General features: G+C 47.7%; 1 protein-coding gene across 1 annotated transcript in view; it reads right to left on the bottom strand.

Moving 5' to 3' along the window:
- The window catches only part of LOC129844725 (trichohyalin-like), a 33,447-nt gene extending 16,842 nt beyond the window's left edge, over window positions 1-16,605 (bottom strand). The window contains exons 1-10 of the mRNA XM_055912778.1: window positions 15,916-16,605; window positions 11,411-11,581; window positions 10,510-11,310; window positions 7,869-8,004; window positions 7,398-7,543; window positions 6,696-7,262; window positions 4,196-4,303; window positions 3,905-4,021; window positions 3,413-3,687; window positions 712-829 (exon numbers count right to left, since the gene is read on the bottom strand). Of these exons, the coding sequence (XP_055768753.1) occupies window positions 712-829; window positions 3,413-3,687; window positions 3,905-4,021; window positions 4,196-4,303; window positions 6,696-7,262; window positions 7,398-7,543; window positions 7,869-8,004; window positions 10,510-11,310; window positions 11,411-11,581; window positions 15,916-16,071 (2,595 nt within the window). The 5' untranslated portion in view covers window positions 16,072-16,605. The remainder of the gene's footprint in view (window positions 1-711; window positions 830-3,412; window positions 3,688-3,904; window positions 4,022-4,195; window positions 4,304-6,695; window positions 7,263-7,397; window positions 7,544-7,868; window positions 8,005-10,509; window positions 11,311-11,410; window positions 11,582-15,915) is intronic.
- Window positions 16,606-18,610: the final 2,005 nt, after the last annotated feature.

The following is an 18,610-nucleotide window of genomic DNA, read 5'->3' on the forward strand; positions in this document are numbered from 1 at the left end:
GTGAGGTTAGATCAGATCCCCCCCACAGACATCTCAGATCAATAGTGAGGTTAGATCAGATCCCCCCAGACATCTCAGATCAATAGTGAGGTTAGAACAGATCCCCTCCAGACATCTCAGATCAATAGTGAGGTTAGATCAGATCCCCCCCAGACATTTCAGATCAATAGTGAGGTTAGATCAGATCCCCCCAGACATCTCAGATCAATAGTGAGGTTAGAACAGATCCCCCCCAGACATCACAGATCAATGGTGAGGTTAGATCAGATCCCCCCCCCCCAGACATCTCAGATCAATAGTGAGGTTAGATCAGATCCCCCCAGACATCTCAGATCAATAGTGAGGTTAGATCAGATCCCCCCAGACATCTCAGATCAATAGTGAGGTTAGATCAGATCCCTCCCAGACATCTCAGATCAATAGTGAGGTTAGATCAGATCCCCTCCAGACATCTCATATCAATAGTGAGGTTAGAGCAGATCCCCTCCAGACATCTCAGATCAATAGTGAGGTTAGAGCAGATCCCCCCCCCCCCCCCCAGACATCTCAGATCAATAGTGAGTTAGAGCAGATCCTAGATCTGTGGTTAGTGAAGCTCCTCGTGATAATCTGTGATTGGTGATTGGCTAGTTGAGTAGAATACCTGTGATTGGTGATTGACTAGTTGAGTAGATAATCTGTGATTGGTGATTGACTAGTTGAGTAGACTACCTGTGATTGGAGATCGGCTAGTTGAGTCTGCAGCTCCTGCTCTCTCTGGTTGCTCGTGGCAACAGCCGCATCAAGCTCCGCCTTAAGCTCCGCCCTCAGGCGCTCCTCACACTCTGACCTGGAGACACACACACACACACAATATGTAAAAATGTGTTACCACACTGCAGAATATAAGTCACCTTATGACCCCCTGGCAACAACAGTGTGGCGGCAGGTAGCCTAGTGGTTAGATTGGAGGGGCGGCAGGTAGCCTAGTGGTTAGAGTGGAGGGGCGGCAGGGTAGCCTAGTGGTTCGATTGGAGGGGCGGCAGGTAGCCTAGTGGTTAGAGTGGAGGGGCGGCAGGGTAGCCTAGTGGTTCGATTGGAGGGGCGGCAGGTAGCCTAGTGGTTAGAGCGTTGGGCCAGTATCCGAAAGGTTGCTAGATCGAATCCCCCGAGATGACAAGGTACAAATCTGTCGTTCCGCCCCTGAACAAGGCAGTTAACCCACTGTTCCCCGGTAGGCCGTCATTGTAAATAAGAATTTGTTCTTAACTGACTTGCCTAGTTAAATAAATTGTGATGTCATTAGTTAATTCACTGTTAAAAGAATAAAAAACAAGGGCGGGGGCCTCCCGGGTGGGGCAGTGGTCTAGGGCACTGCATCGCAGTGCTAACTGCGATGCCAGAGTCTCTGGGTTCGCCCCCAGGCTCTGTCGCAGCCGGACGCGACCGGGAGGTCCGTGGGGCGACGCACAATTGGGCTAGCGTCGTCCGGGTTAGGGAGGGTTTGGCCGGTAGGGATTTCCTTGTCTCATCGCGCTCCAGCGACTCCTGTGGCGGGCCGGGCGCAGTGCGCGCTAACCAAGGGGGCCAGGTACACGGTGTTTCCTCCGACACATTGGTTGCGGCTGGCTTCCGGGTTGGAGGCGCGCTGTGTTAAGAAGCAGTGCGGCTTGGTTGGGTTGTGCTTCGGAGGACGCATGGCTTTCGACCTTCGTCTCTCCCGAGCCCGTACAGGAGTTGTAGCGATGAGACAAGGTAGTAATTACTAGCGATTGGATACCACGAAAAATTGGGGAGAAAAGGGGATAAAAATTAAAATTAAATTTAAAATATAAAAAATTTAAAAAACAAGGGCGCATCCAATTTGTTGAGATTGTTTACCTTCTTCCGGCCCATCCACAAACAAGCCAAACATTCTTAAATGTGATTTAAATTTGTCAAAACTATTAGAAAGCGTGCACAGAATTTTAAAGATATGTCAATTCTATATTGAGGAGAATTATTGAAAAAATTCTAACGTTTGTTTTCACGTAGCATAAGCACTCAGAAACCAACATTTGTTAGCATTAGCATTCTCATAGAGAATGACTGGCGATGTTAGCTCGTTAGCTTCGTGGCGCAACAGATTGCAAATATCCTAATGTTATCGTCATAAAACATTTCGCCTCCGTTTCTGTCTTTTGTCATTGATATTCTGTGTCTAACAACATTGCTATTTCAAGCATTGATCTTTGATTGATAAGGGATACAGACTATGTATAACGACCATTAGATACAGTCTAATATGCTAACTAGCTAACACCGCCAGTCATTCTCTATGAGAATGCTAATGCTAATGAACGTAAGCTTCCAAGTGCTTATACTACGTGAAATAAATCTGTACAGTTCTGACTATAACTACTGTTCCCTGTAGGAGGAAACGGGGTATAACATACCATGGGCAGTCAACGACCAATCACATTACCCTGAAGAAAACTAAAAACGCGTTGACTCCCCATAGTATGTTACACTGAGTGACCGAGTGAAAGGGAACTTTTTGATTCTTTCAACAAAAAAATCCTCAACATAGAATTAACATACCTTTCAAATTCTGTGCACGTTATTCCATAGTTTTGCCAAATTTCATTGATATCTAATGAAGTTTTGCTTGTTTGTGGATGGGCTGAAAGTAGGAAAATAATATTTTTTTTATTTTACCTTTATTTAACTAGGCAAGTCAGTTAAGAACAAATTCTTATTTTCAATGACGGCCTACCGGGGAACAGTGGGTTAACTGCCTTGTTCAGGGGCAGAACGACAGATTTTTACCTTGTCTGGTTATGTTGGATCTAGGTTGAAGATCTAGGTTGGAGATCTAGGTTGGAGATCTAGGTTGAAAATCTAGGTTGGAGATCTAGGTTGGAGATCTAGGTTGAAGATCTAGGTTGAAGATCTAGGTTGGAGATCTAGGTTGGAGATCTAGGTTGGAGATCTAGGTTGGAGATCTAGGTTGAAGATCTAGGTTGGAGATCTAGGTTGAAGATCTAGGTTGGAGATCTAGGTTGAAGATCTAGGTTGAAGATCTAGGTTGAAGATCTAGGTTGGAGATCTAGGTTGAAGATCTAGGTTGAAGATCTAGGTTGAAGATCTAGGTTGGAGATCTGGTTGGAGATCTAGGTTGAAGATCTAGGTTGAAGATCTAGGTTGGAGATCTAGGTTGGAGATCTAGGTTGGAGATCTAGGTTGAAAATCTAGGTTGGAGATCTAGGTTGAAGATCTAGGTTGGAGATCTAGGTTGAAGATCTAGGTTGGAGATCTAGGTTGAAGATCTAGGTTGAAGATCTAGGTTGAAAATCTAGGTTGAAGATCTAGGTTGGATCAGGAACTGGGTCATGTGGGCGAGGCATCATAAGGTGAATAGTGTTTTGTCGTTGTTTAAAGTTTTCCAACCTACCGGATTCTCTCGTCTGTGTTCTCTTGGTTGTGTTCTAGAACGTTTGTGTCTGTGTTCTCTTGGTTGTGTTCTAGAACGTTTCTGTCTGTGCTCTCTTGGTTGTGTTCTAGAACGTTTCTGTCTGTGTTCTCTTGGCTGTGTTCTAGAACGTTTGTGTCTGTGTTCTCTTGGTTCTGTCGGTTGAGCTCTAGAACCTTCTCCTCCAGTCTCTGTTTGTCTGTTCTCAGGCCTGTCATCTCCCTCTGGTAACTCTCTCTCTGCCGCTCCATCTCTTCCTGACACACACACACAACCACACACACACACACAACCACACACACACACAACCACACACACACACAACCACACACACACACCATCCATCACACACAGCAGAGATTGAAAAACCAATCAACACTAATCTGTGATTTAGACACCAATCTGTTCAATTTAAGTGTGTGTGTGTGTGTGTGTGTGTGTGTGTGTGTGTGTGTGTGTGTGTGTGTGTGTAACCTGTATGTGTTGTAGATCCTCTCGGAGGTGGGAACAGTGGATTCCGCAGGTGGGAGGAGTTTCAGAGGCCACACACCCCTGACTTTGCTGCTGTATGACACCTTCCAAACGCCAGATCTACACACACACACACACACACACACACACACACACACACACACACACACACACACACACACACACACACACACACACACACACACGGTCAGAATGTTGTCAGTACAGTATGTGGTTTGTGTATCAAAGGAGAGTCTGAGTCCTTGATGGGAGTCAAGGCCAAGCCTCTCTCACCTGATTGGTTGCCTGCTGCAGCTGGTCTCTAAGCTCCTCCCTCTCAGTCTCCAGCCTTCGACATACCTCTTCACTGCTCCTCCTCTCCTCCTGCACACGTACACACACCTGCTGACACACACACACACACACACACACACCGCAGTGGTTGTCTGTGAGGCCCGTCTGTAACAGACGGGAACTCCCAGACGGGAACTCCTTTGTCTGTAATGTCTTTCTGGTTCTGTCTGGGACTCTGACTAGCTGTCTGTAATGTCTTTCTGGTTCTGTCTGGGACCCAGTCAGACTAGCTGTCTGTAATGTCTTTCTGGTTCTGTCTGGGACCCAGTCAGACTAGCTGTCTGTAATGTCTTTCTGGTTCTGTCTGGGACTCAGACTAGCTGTCTGTAATGTCTTTCTGGTTCTGTCTGGGACTCAGACTAGCTGTCTGTAATGTATTTCTGGTTCTGTCTGGGACCCAGTCAGACTAGCTGTCTGTAATGTCTTTCTGGTTCTGTCTGGGACTCAGACTAGCTGTCTGTAATGTCTTTCTGGTTCTGTCTGGGACCCAGTCAGACTAGCTGTCTGTAATGTCTTTCTGGTTCTGTCTGGGACTCAGACTAGCTGTCTGTAATGTCTTTCTGGTTCTGTCTGGGACCCAGTCAGACTAGCTGTCTGTAATGTCTTTCTGGTTCTGTCTGGGACTCTGACTAGCTGTCTGTAATGTCTTTCTGGTTCTGTCTGGGACCCAGTCAGACTAGCTGTCTGTAATGTCTTTCTGGTTCTGTCTGGGACTCAGACTAGCTGTCTGTAATGTCTTTCTGGTTCTGTCTGGGACTCAGACTAGCTGTCTGTAATGTCCTTCTGGTTCTGTCTGGGACCCAGTCAGACTAGCTGTCTGTAATGTCTTTCTGGTTCTGTCTGGGACTCAGACTAGCTGTCTGCAATGTCTTTCTGGTTCTGTCTGGGACCCAGTCAGACTAGCTGTCTGTAATGTCTTTCTGGTTCTGTCTGGGACCCAGTCAGACTAGCTGTCTGTAATGTCTTCCTGGTTCTGTCTGGGACCCAGTCAGACTAGCTGTCTGTAATGTCTTCCTGGTTCTGTCTGGGACCCAGTCAGACTAGCTGTCTGTAATGTCTTTCTGGTTCTGTCTGGGACTCAGACTAGCTGTCTGTAATGTCTTCCTGGTTCTGTCTGGGACCCAGTCAGACTAGCTGTCTGTAATGTCTTTCTGGTTCTGTCTGGGACCCAGTCAGACTAGCTGTCTGTAATGTCTTTCTGGTTCTGTCTGGGACTCAGACTAGCTGTCTGTAATGTCTTTCTGGTTCTGTCTGGGACTCAGACTAGCTGTCTGTAATGTCTTCCTGGTTCTGTCTGGGACCCAGTCAGACTAGCTGTCTGTAATGTCTTTCTGGTTCTGTCTGGGACCCAGTCAGACTAGCTGTCTGTAATGTCTTTCTGGTTCTGTCTGGGACCAAGTCAGACTAGCTGTCTGTAATGTCTTTCTGGTTCTGTCTGGGACCCAGTCAGACTAGCTGTCTGTAATGTCTTCCTGGTTCTGTCTGGGACCCAGTCAGACTAGCTGTCTGTAATGTCTTTCTGGTTCTGTCTGGGACCCAGTCAGACTAGCTGTCTGTAATGTCTTTCTGGTTCTGTCTGGGACCCAGTCAGACTAGCTGTCTGTAATGTCTTCCTGGTTCTGTCTGGGACCCAGTCAGACTAGCTGTCTGTAATGTCTTTCTGGTTCTGTCTGGGACCCAGTCAGACTAGCTGTCTGTAATGTCTTCCTGGTTCTGTCTGGGACCCAGTCAGACTAGCTGTCTGTAATGTCTTTCTGGTTCTGTCTGGGACCCAGTCAGACTAGCTGTCTGTAATGTCTTTCTGGTTCTGTCTGGGACTCAGACTAGCTGTCTGTAATGTCTTTCTGGTTCTGTCTGGGACTCAGACTAGCTGTCTGTAATGTCTTTCTGGTTCTGTCTGGGACTCAGACTAGCTGTCTGTAATGTCTTCCTGGTTCTGTCTGGGACCCAGTCAGACTAGCTGTCTGTAATGTCTTCCTGGTTCTGTCTGGGACTCAGACGAGCTGTCTGTAATGTCTTTCTGGTTCTGTCTGGGACCCAGTCAGACTAGCTGTCTGTAATGTCTTTCTGGTTCTGTCTGGGACCCAGTCAGACTAGCTGTCTGTAATGTCTTCCTGGTTCTATCTGGGACTCAGACTAGCTGTCTCCGTCGTGTGTTACCTCTTGGTTTCTCCTCAGTGCTTCCTGGTTCTATCTGGGACTCAGACTAGCTGTCTCCGTCGTGTGTTACCTCTTGGTTTCTCCTCAGTGCTTCCTGGTTCTATCTGGGACTCAGACTAGCTGTCTCCGTCGTGTGTTACCTCTTGGTTTCTCCTCAGTGCTTCCTGGTTCTATCTGGGACTCAGACTAGCTGTCTCCGTCGTGTGTTACCTCTTGGTTTCTCCTCAGTGCTTCCTGGTTCTATCTGGGACTCAGACTAGCTGTCTCCGTCGTGTGTTACCTCTTGGTTTCTCCTCAGTGCTTCCTGGCCGTCGTGAATCTCAGCTGCATGTTTCCTCATCACCTCTTCAATCGCTCTCTTCACCTGATCCTTCAATCGCTTTCTTTCCTCCTCTGCCTGATCCTTCAATCGCTTTCTCTCTACTTCCGCCTGCTCTGCCAATTTCTTCTTCTCCTGGTTCAGACTCTCTCTCTCCTCCTCCACTAGCTCCGTGTTTCCTTCCATCTGGGTTGTCACTCTTCCTTTCACCTCTTCTATCTCTTTCTGCAGGCGTTCTCTCTCTTCTTCTCTTTCTTTCTGCAGGCGTTCTCTCTCTTCTTCTCTTTCTTTCTGCAGGCGTTCTCTCTCTTCTTCTCTTTCTTTCTGCAGTTTGTCTCTCTCTTCTTCTCTTTCTTTCTGCAGTCTGTGTCTCTCTTCTTCTCTTTCTTTCTGCAGTTTGTCTCTCTCTTCCTCCATCTCTTTCTGCATTTGTTTCTTCTCCACCTCTGCGTGTTTCCGTTCTCTCCGGAGCTCCTCGGACTGAGCCCTCACCATCTCAGAACGCAGACTAGCCAGGGCCTCCGCATGCTGGACACACACACGCACACACACACACACACACAGTCAGAATGTTGTCACATTACTGGGTTTCATTCAAAGTTTGTGTGTGTGTGTGTGTGTGTGTGTGTGTGTGTGTGTGTGTGTGTGTGTGTGTGTGTGTACCTGGCGTATCTGCCTGGCGTGGTCGTGGTTTCTGCTCTGTAACTCCAGCTCTCTGTTCCTGCTCTGCAGTTTGTTCACCTGACCTTTCAACTCCTCCACGTTCACACACACACACCCCTCACACACACACCGACTCAGCAGCTCCTCTGACACACACACACACACACACACACACGCGGAATGCACAAATACGTTCACAGAAGGACATACACATTACATTTACATTACATTTTAAACTCCTTTATTGATTGATTGATTATTGAATGGTTGGTTGATTGATTTATTGATTAATAGATTGAGTGATTGGTTGATTGATTGAGTGAATAATTGATTAATTGGTTGATTGATTCATAGATTGTTTTATTAATCTATTGATGTATTAATTGATTAATTGATGAATTGATTCTTAGATTGTTTTATTAATGTATTTATGTATTAATGTATTTATTGATTGATTGGTTGATTGATTACCTGATTTGCTCTGCAGCTCCTCCTCCTGCAGCAGTAGTCTCTCTTTGGCCACGACTAACTCCTCCCATGCCCTCTTAGCCCCACCCTCTGCCTCCGAGACACGCCTCCTCCCCGACTCCAACTCCTCCTCCAGGTCCTAGAGAGAGAGAGATGGTAGGAAGTAGAGAGTGAGGTTCACACAGGGAAACAGGAAGTAGAGGGTGAGGTTCACACAGGGAAACAGGACGTAGAGGGTGAGGTTCACACAGGGAAACAGGAAGTAGAGGGTGAGGTTCACACAGAGAAACAGGAAGTAGAGTGTGAGATTCACACAGGGAAACAGGAAGTAGAGAGTGAGGTTCACACAGGGAAACAGGACGTAGAGGGTGAGGTTCACACAGGGAAACGGGAAGTAGAGGGTGAGGTTTACACAGGGAAACAGGAAGTAGAGGGTGAGGTTCACACACGGAAACGGGAAGTAGAGAGTGAGGTTCACACAGGGAAACAGGAAGTAGAGGGTGAGGTTCACACAGGGAAACAGGAAGTAGAGAGTGAGGTTCACACAGGGAAACAGGAAGTAGAGAGTGAGGTTCACACAGGGAAACCGGATGTAGAGGGTGAGGTTCACACAGGGAAACAGGAAGTAGAGGGTGAGGTTCACACAGGGAAACAGGAAGTAGAGGGTGAGGTTCACACAGGGAAACAGGAAGTAGAGAGTGAGGTTCACACAGGGAAACAGGAAGTAGAGAGTGAGGTTCACACAGGGAAACAGGATGTAGAGGGTGAGGTTCACACAGGGAAACAGGAAGTAGAGGGTGAGGTTCACACAGGGAAACAGGAAGTAGAGGGTGAGGTTCACACAGGGAAACAGGAAGTAGAGGGTGAGGTTCACACAGGGAAACAGGAAGTAGAGGGTGAGGTTCACACAGGGAAACAGGAAGTAGAGGGTGATGTTCACACAGGGAAACAGGAAGTAGAGGGTGAGGTTCACACAGGGAAACAGGAAGTAGAGGGTGAGGTTCACACAGGGAAACAGGAAGTAGAGGGTGAGGTTCACACAGGGAAACAGGAAGTAGAGGGTGATGTTCACACAGGGAAACAGGAAGTAGAGGGTGAGGTTCACACAGGGAAACAGGAAGTAGAGGGTGAGGTTCACACAGGGAAACAGGAAGTAGAGGGTGAGGTTCACACAGGGAAACAGGAAGTAGAGGGTGAGGTTCACACGGGGAAACAGGAAGTAGAGGGTGAGGTTCACACAGGGAAACAGGAAGTATAAGGTGAGGTTCACACATGGAAACAGGAGGTAGAGGGTGAGGTTCACACAGGGAAACAGGAAGTAGAGGGTGTGGTTCACACAGGGAAACAGGAGGTAGAGGGTGAGGTTCACACAGGGAAACAGGAAGTAGAGGGTGAGGTCCACACAGGGAAACAGGAAGTATAAGGTGAGGTTCACACATGGAAACAGGAGTTAGAGGGTGAGGTTCACACAGGGAAACAGGAGGTAGAGGGTGAGGTTCACATGGGGAAACAGGAAGTAGAGGGTGGGGTTCACACAGGGAAACAGGAAGTAGAGGGTGGGGTTCACACAGGGAAACAGGAAGTAGAGGGTGGGGTTCACACAGTGAAACAGGAAGTAGAGGGTGGGGTTCACACAGTGAAACAGGAAGTAGAGGGTGAGGTTCACACAGTGAAACAGGAAGTAGAGGGTGGGGTTCACACAGGGAAACAGGAAGTAGAGGGTGGGGTTCACACAGGGAAACAGGAAGTAGAGGGTGAGGTTCACACGGGGAAACAGGAAGTAGAGGGTGGGGTTCACACAGGGAAACAGGAAGTAGAGGGTGGGGTTCACACAGGGAAACAGGAAGTAGAGGGTGGGGTTCACACCGTGAAACAGGAAGTAGAGGGTGAGGTTCACACAGGGAAACAGGAAGTAGGGGGTGAGGTTCATACAGGGAAACAGGAAGTAGAGGGTGAGTTTCACACAGGGAAACCACCAGCAGCAGGGCTGGAAGGATGAATACACAGGAAACTATGTGACAGCATCACTGGCTATATAAAGACTAGGAATCACTCTCTATTCATCCAGGGCCTGTGTGTGGTGGGGGGGGGGGGGGGTTGGGTTGGCTAGGAATCACTCTCTATTCATCCAGGGCCTGTGTGTGTGTGTGTGGGGGGGGGGGGGTTGGGTCTGTTTGGTTTGACTAGGAATCACTCTCTATTCATCCAGGGCCTGTGTGTGTGTGTGTGTGTGTGTGTGTGTGGGGGGGGGGGTTGGTTTGACTAGGAATCACTCTCTATTCATCCAGGGCCTGTGTGTGGTGGTGGGGGGGGGGGGGTTTGACGATCACTGTGGGTACCAGGAGTCATCAAAATGATAGCAAAACAAGGAGGACATTTTCCCCACAAGGAAAAGTGCTATTTTAGGCTTGGGGGTTAGGTTCAGAGTTAGGGTTAGAATTAGGATTAGGGGTTAGGTTCAGAGTTAGGGTTAGAATTAGGCCTAGGGGTTAGGTTTAGAGTTAGGGTTAGAATTAGGCCTAGGGGTTAGGGTTAGAATTAGGCTTAGGGGTTAGGTTTAGAGTTAGGGTTAGAATTAGGGTTAGGGGTTAGGTTCAGAGTTAGGTTTAGGGGTTAGGTTAGGATTACGGGTTAGGGCGAGTACCTGTATTCTGTCCTGTAGTTTGGCAGCGTGTCTCTTGCTCTCGTTGAGTCGCTGCAGACTGCCCTCCATCTCTCCCTCCGCCTTCCTCACCCTCTCTCTCAGTACTGTACTCATCCCTCTCTTCTCCTCCTCCTCTCTCTCCTCCCACTGCCGTCTCTCCTCCCTGCACGCCTCCTCCATGCTCCTCTTCAACTCCTCCTTCTCCTCTGTCACCTCCTTCATCCGCCTCTCCCACTTCTCCCTCTCCTCTCTCACTGCTCTCTCCCTCTCCCACTTCTCCCTCTCCTCTCTCACTGCTCTCTCCCTCTCCCACTTCTCCCTCTCCTCTCTCACTGCTCTCTCCCTCTCCTCTCTCACTGCTCTCTCCCTCTCCCACTCCTCCCTCTCCTCTCTCACTGCTCTCTCCCTCTCCTCTCTCACTGCTCTCTCCCTCTCCTCTCTCACTGCTCTCTCCCTCTCTTCCTCCGCTTGCTCCTTCCCTTTCCTCAGAGTCTTCACCTCCTCCGAGAGGAGTAGCATTCTCTCTGTCTCCTCCTCCTTCCCCTTCCCTCGCTCCTCTTCTCCTTTCCTCCGTAGTTCGTCACATTGGACCTCCAGGCACTGTGCTGCCTCCCCAGCCGTCTCCAGTTCTCTCCCCAGCCGGAGGCTCTCGTCGTGGGCCGTGTTGAGTTGGGCCTGGGCCTCTTGTCTCTCCAGCTCCAGAGCCTGGAGCTTTTCCTCATAGTCCCTCCTCAGCTCTGCCTCTACCCCACGATCCCTCTCCTCTGCCTGGACACGGTAGTTCTCATAGTCTGCCTGAACCTGGAGGTGTAGAGACACACACAGTTAGTTTAACATGTGGAGATCCACACTGGAACAGACTGGGTGATAGATGGACATGTTGGACGGACAGACGTGGTACCTGAGCAAGAGTTTCCTGCAGCTCTGAGAGGCGTGTCCTAAGCACTACCGACTCCTCCCCCTCGGTACACGTCTCCGTGGTAACCCGCCTCAGCTCTTCCTGGCGGGCGTGGCTGACGGTCTGAAGGGCCGCCTCCTGCTCTTCATTCTTAGTGTTCAGAGAATATATCACCTGACGTTTTGATTAAACAGAGGGGAGGACGAGAGGAAGACGAGAGGAAGGAGATCCATATTCAGGTTCAAGAATACATATTGATCAATCAGTTGCCGTATGTTTTATAATCGCTCGTTACTAGAAGTCCTTCAGGATGTCTGTAGTATATCTACAGTGTCCTCCCAGTGTTATCAGAGACTAGAACTGACCCGGACGACTCACTTACCCTCTGGAGCGGAGGGAGGGAGGGAGGGAGGGGTGTGTGTGTGTGTGTGTGTGTGTGTGTGTGTGTGTGTGTGTGTGTGTGTGTGTGTGTGTGTGTGTGTGTGTGTGTGTGTGTGTGTGTGTGTGTGTGTGTGTGTGTGTGTGTGTGTGTGTGTGTGTGTGTGTGTGTGTGTGTGTGTGTGTGTGTGTGTGTGTGTGTGTACAAGCGAGGCAGATTTTATGGTGACGCCTCTCTGTCTGCGGTGCACGGCTGGCACAGCACTGTCAGACATTCCGCGCGTGTCACCCCTCTCACCCCCCCCCCCCTCTCACCCCCCCCCCCCCCCCCCCCCCCCCCCTCTCAGAGGCTTTAGTGAAGCCAGCCTAGACACTATTACCCAATAACTAACGTCCACTAACATGGACCCAAATACCATCGGTAGTATTAGGTCTTAGGTCACCTACCAGGCTCTCTGTCCTCCTTCATACCGTATAACATGGACCCAAACACCTTCTGTAGTATTAGGTCACCTACCAGGCTCTCTGTCCTCCTTCATACCGTATAACATGGACCCAAACACCTTCTGTAGTATTAGGTCACCTACCAGGCTCTCTGTCCTCCTTCATACCGTATAACATGGACCTTCTGTAGTATTAGGTCACCTACCAGGCTCTCTGTCCTCCTTCATACCGTATAACATGGACCCAAACACCATCTAATAGCAACACTATCAGCCAATAGAAACAGACCAACACCTTCTAATAGCAACATTATCAGCCAATAGAAACAGACCTTCTAATAGCAACACTATCAGCCAATAGAAACAGACCACCACCTTCTAACAGCAACACTATCAGCCAATAGAAACAGACCTTCTAACAGCAACACTATCAACCAATAGAAACAGACCTTCTAATAACAACACTATCAGCCAATAGAAACAGACCTTCTAACACCAACACTATCAGCCAATAGAAACAGACCTTCTAACACCAACACTATCAGCCAATAGAAACAGACCTTCTAACACCAACACTATCAGCCAATAGAAACAGACCTTCTAACACCAACACTATCAGCCAATAGAAACAGACCACCACCTTCTAATAACAACACTATCAGCCAATAGAAACAGACCTTCTAACACCAACACTATCAGCCAATAGAAACAGACCTTCTAACACCAACACTATCAGCCAATAGAAACAGACCTTCTAACACCAACACTATCAGCCAATAGAAACAGCAGTGCTTGTTTCCTGCACCAGGAGAACGGATCACTACTCCACCAGGAGAATGGATCACTACTCCACCAGGAGAACGGATCGCTACTCCACCAGGAGAACGGATCACTACTCCACCAGGAGAATGGATCACTACTCCACCAGGAGAACGGATCGCTACTCCACCAGGAGAACGGATCACTACTCCACCAGGAGAATGGATCACTACTCCACCAGGAGAACGGATCGCTACTCCACCAGGAGAACGGATCACTACTCCACCAGGAGAACGGATCACTACTCCACCAGGAGAACGGATCACTACTCCACCAGGAGAACGGATCACTACTCCACCAGGAGAACGGATCACTACTCCACCAGGAAAACGGATCACTACTCCACCAGGAAAACGGATCACTACTCCACCAGGAGAACGGATCACTACTCCACCAGGAAAACGGATCACTACTCCACCAGGAGAACGGATCACTACTCCACCAGGAGAACGGATCACTACTCCACCAGGAGAACGGATCACTACTCCACCAGGAGAACGGATCACTACTCCACCAGGAGAACGGATCACTACTCCACCAGGAGAACGGATCACTACTCCCAGGCTTTTTAGAAGAGATCATTGGTTCTGAGGGATCTATGAAGGATCTATAGAGGTATTATAATGGGTTCAGGAAGGCTTCATTAAGACTTTATAATGTTTCATTTAAAATAGGCAGACAGACAGGCAGACAGGCAGACAGGAAGACAGACAGACAGGCGGACCGACAGGCAGGCAGACCGACAGGCAGACAGGCAGACAGGCGGACCGACAGACAGACAGGCAGGCAGGCAGGCATGCAGACAAACAGGCAGACAGGCAGACAGATAAACAGGCAGACAGACAGACAGGCAGACAGACAGACAGGCAGACAAACAGGCAGACAGACAGGCAGGCAGACAGAGACAGGCAGACAGGCAGACAGACAAACAGGCAGACAAACAGGCAGACAGACAGACAGGCAGACAGACAGACAGACAGACAGACAGGGCCAGCCTACCAGTGCTGATGAACATCAATTCTAATACACACAGACACAAACGCTGACCAGTCAGACTTCAGGCACCACTCACCTACACACACACACACACACACACACACTGATTGTCACCTACACACACACACACACACACACTGAATGTCATCTACACACAGAGGGAGTGGACGTGCCAGGGGGAAGATGGAGAAGCCATCACAGCATTGTCATGAGCAGCAGGCAACTACCCTGACTGAGCTATCTTTATCTCTCTCTCTGTCCAGTCTTACCTAGCTGAGCTATCTTTATCTCTCTCTCTGTCCAGTCTTACCTAGCTGAGCTATCTTTATCTCTCTATCTCCAGTCTTACCTAGCTGAGGTATCTTTATCTATCTCTCTGTCCAGTCTTACCTGGCTGAGCTATCTTTATCTCTCTCTCTGTCCAGTCTTACCTAGCTGAGCTATCTTTATCTCTCTCTCTGTCCAGTCTTACCTAGCTGAGTTATCTTTATCTATCTCTCTGTCCAGTCTTACCTAACTGAGCTATCTCTCTGTCCAGTCTTACCTTACTGAGCTATCTTTATCTCTCTCTCTATCCAGTCTTACCTAGCTGAGCTATCTTTCTCTCTCTCTCTGTCCAGTCTTACCTAGCTGAACTATCTCTCTGTCCAGTCTTACCTGGCTGAGCTGTCTTTATCTATCTCTCTGTCCAGTCTTACCTAGCTGAGCTATCTTTATCTCTCTCTCTATCCAGTCTTACCTAGCTGAGCTATCTTTATCTCTCTCTCTATCCAGTCTTACCTAGCTGAGCTATCTTTATCTCTCTCTCTGTCCAGTCTTACCTAGCTGAGCTATCTTTATATATCTCTCTGTCCAGTCTTACCTAACTGAGCTATCTTTATCTATCTCTCTGTCCAGTCTTACCTAGCTGAGCTATCTTTATCTATCTCTCTGTCCAGTCTTACCTAGCTGAGCTATCTTTATCTCTCTCTCTATCCAGTCTTACCTAGCTGAGCTATCTTTATCTATCTCTCTATCCAGTCTTACCTAGCTGAGCTATCTTTATCTATCTCTCTGTCCAGTCTTACCTAACGGAGTTATCTTTATCTCTCTCTCTATCCAGTCTTACCTAGCTGAGCTGTCTTTATCTCTCTCTCTATCCAGTCTTACCTAACTGAGCTATCTTTATCTATCTCTCTGTCCAGTCTTACCTAGCTGAACTATCTCTCTGTCCAGTCTTACCTTACTGAGCTATCTTTATCTCTCTCTCTATCCAGTCTTACCTAACTGAGCTATCTTTATCTATCTCTCTGTCCAGTCTTACCTAGCTGAACTATCTCTCTGTCCAGTCTTACCTTACTGAGCTATCTTTATATATCTCTCTATCCAGTCTTACCTAGCTGAGCTATCTTTATCTATCTCTCTGTCCAGTCTTACCTAGCTGAGCTATCTCTCTGTCCAGTCTTACCTTACTGAGCTATCTTTATATATCTCTCTATCCAGTCTTACCTAGCTGAGCTATCTTTATCTATCTCTCTGTCCAGTCTTACCTAGCTGAGTTATCTTTATCTATCTCTCTATCCAGTCTTACCTAGCTGAGTTATCTTTATCTATCTCTCTATCCAGTCTTACCTAGCTGAGCTATCTCTTTATCTATCTCTCTGTCCAGTCTTACCTAGCTGAGCTATCTTTATCTCTCTCTCTGTCCAGTCTTACCTAGCTGAGCTATCTTTATCTCTCTCTCTGTCCAGTCTTACCTTTTATCTGTCTCATACCTTGGTTATCTGAGCTATATCTTCTATCTCCCCTGTCTCATACCTTGGTTATCTCCCCTGTCTCATAACTTGGTTATCTCCCCTGTCTCATACCTTGGTTATCTCCCCTGTCTCATACCTTGGTTAGCTGAGCTATCTTCTTGCACATCTTGCCATGCATCTGATAATCATACAGCTCCTGTTCTATGTTCGGTAAGTCTGCTGCAGTCCCGTTAAGGCTACCGGAGCCTGGGCCGGGGAGCTGCGGGGCTTTACCGGTACCCGAAGCCATCATAACCCTCACGAGACAACTTCCACCAGCTATTAGGATCCAAACGAATAATGGAACAAAAGGAAATTCCCGGTAATGCTCGCTCTACGGTTTGCCTCAGAGGTTTGTGTGTTTCTTCCTTCTGTAAGTGAATAACAATCCCCTCCGCTGTGGCGGAAAAGCAGCCAGCGCAATAGTCATGGTGAGAAATGTAAACGTAAATCGGTGAGATTCTCTCGCCAACTTGCTTTCCCCTCTCTCTCCTCTGCCCGGTGCTCGCTGCGCGGAGGTCACCGGCTCCAATTCCATCGGGGACGCGCTTGCCTCCCGACAGCAGTCCCACCGCTGTCTTGTCAACCGATTTGTTTTCTTATTTTAACCGGGGAGCGCTCGAGGATGAAGGCATGTGTCCCGACCACCTGTCTCTCGAGCAGCAGGGGCGGAGAGGGCGTATGGAACATTACCGTAGACAGCTCTCGCTCTCCCTCTCGAGCAGCAGGGGCGGAGAGGGCGTATGGAACATTACCGTAGACAGCTCTCGCTCTCCCTCTTGAGCAGAGCGCTGCAGTGCTGCTACGCCCCTCCCCGGTTCTGCTGTAGTGTCGGTCCACACACACACACAAAACACACGCACGCGCACACACTCACACAAACACACACACACGCACACACCCAGGATGAAAGGCTTTTTAATGAATCAATTGACTTATTGCATAGATTCATCATGAGTATTTGCAGGTGAACTCCCTGCCCATTCAGATGCTGAGTCTGTTTAATAAGTCCATATTTATTATTGTAGACCTATTCACTAGGCCCAGTATAGCCTCTATCAAAGTATTAATTCACAATGGATTCTATCCTATATCACATTCTACCCTGTATCACATTCTATCCTGTATCACAATCTACCGTGTATCACATTCTGTCCTGTATCACATTCTATCCTGTATCACATTCTACACTGTATCACATTCTGTCCTGTATCACATTCTACCCTGTATCAAATTCTATCCTGTATCACATTCTACACTGTATCACATTCTGTCCTGTATCACATTCTACCCTGTATCAAATTCTATCCTGTATCAAATTCTATCCTGTATCACATTCTACCGTGTATCACATTCTACCCTGTATCACATTCTACCCTGTATCACAATCTATCGTGTATCACATTCTATCGTGTATCACATTCTACCCTATATCACAATCTACCGTGTATCACATTCTACCGTGTATCACATTCTACCCTGTATCACATTCTACCCTGTATCACATTCTACCCTGTATCACAATCTATCGTGTATCACAATCTATCGTGTATCACATTCTACCCTGTATCACATTCTACCCTGTATCACATTCTACCCTATATCACAATCTACCGTGTATCACATTCTACCGTGTATCACATTCTACCCTATATCACAATCTACCGTGTATCACATTCTACCCTGTATCACATTCTACTCTATATCACAATCTACCGTGTATCACATTCTACCGTGTATCACATTCTATCCTATATCACATTCTACCCTGTATCACATTCTATCCTGTATCACATTCTACCCTGTATCACATTCTACCCTGTATCACATTCTATCCTATATCACATTCTATCCTATATCACATTCTATCCTGTATCACATTCTATCCTGTATCACATTCTACCCTAAATCACATTCTACCCTGTATCACATTCTATCCTAGATCTAGTCCTGTAGGAGGTCAATGCACAGCGGGTTAATATCCTAGATATAGCCCTACATACAGATGTAGGAATCTTAATTTGATCACTATTTTGTTGCTGAGAATCTTCCTGCACTGCAGGAAATGTAAAATAGTAGTATATTCAAGGTTGCAAAAGGCTTCTAAAGTTTGTAATTTTAATTTTAAAATGTCAGACTTACACTAACGAAACATGTATGAACCTCTACAAAACATGTCCATTGGTTATATATCCACATAATAATTCACATCTTCTGTTGCTGCATGATTATTTTGCCTCAAATTAAGATGCTACATCTGTAGGACACCCATGTGCGGCAGGTTAATATCCTAGGCCTAAATGCATCAATTTTTTTTTAATGAAACTTTATTTAACTAGGCACGTCAGTTTTAAGAACAAATGTTTATTTACAACGACAGGCCTACACCTGGACGACACTGGGCCAATTGTACGCCACCCTATGGGACTCCCAATCACAGTTGGGTTGTGATACAGCCTGGATTTGAACCAGGGTGTCTGTAGTGACGCCTCTAGCACTGAGTGCCTTAGACCGCCGCGCCACTCGGGAGCCCGAGTGCATACAAGCTGCTTTATAGCCATTACTATTCTATCTGTCTGCCTGTCTGCCTCTATACATCCTCAAGTTCCCGCTGCTGACCTAAATAAAGGCAGTGGTTTGGTGAGCAGAGACAGAGTTGAGCCTCGTGCCCTTCCCACGGGTGTGTTCTGTTATGACCTCCATTCCTTACCAGCTGCCAGCGAGCGAACAGCTGCGGCCTGCACAGCCCGGGAACAACAGACAGGCAGACAGACAGCCTGGCCTGCACAGCC

Source organism: Salvelinus fontinalis, unplaced genomic scaffold (genome assembly GCF_029448725.1).
Source record: "Salvelinus fontinalis isolate EN_2023a unplaced genomic scaffold, ASM2944872v1 scaffold_0213, whole genome shotgun sequence".
NCBI classification, from domain to species: Eukaryota; Metazoa; Chordata; class Actinopteri; order Salmoniformes; family Salmonidae; genus Salvelinus; species Salvelinus fontinalis.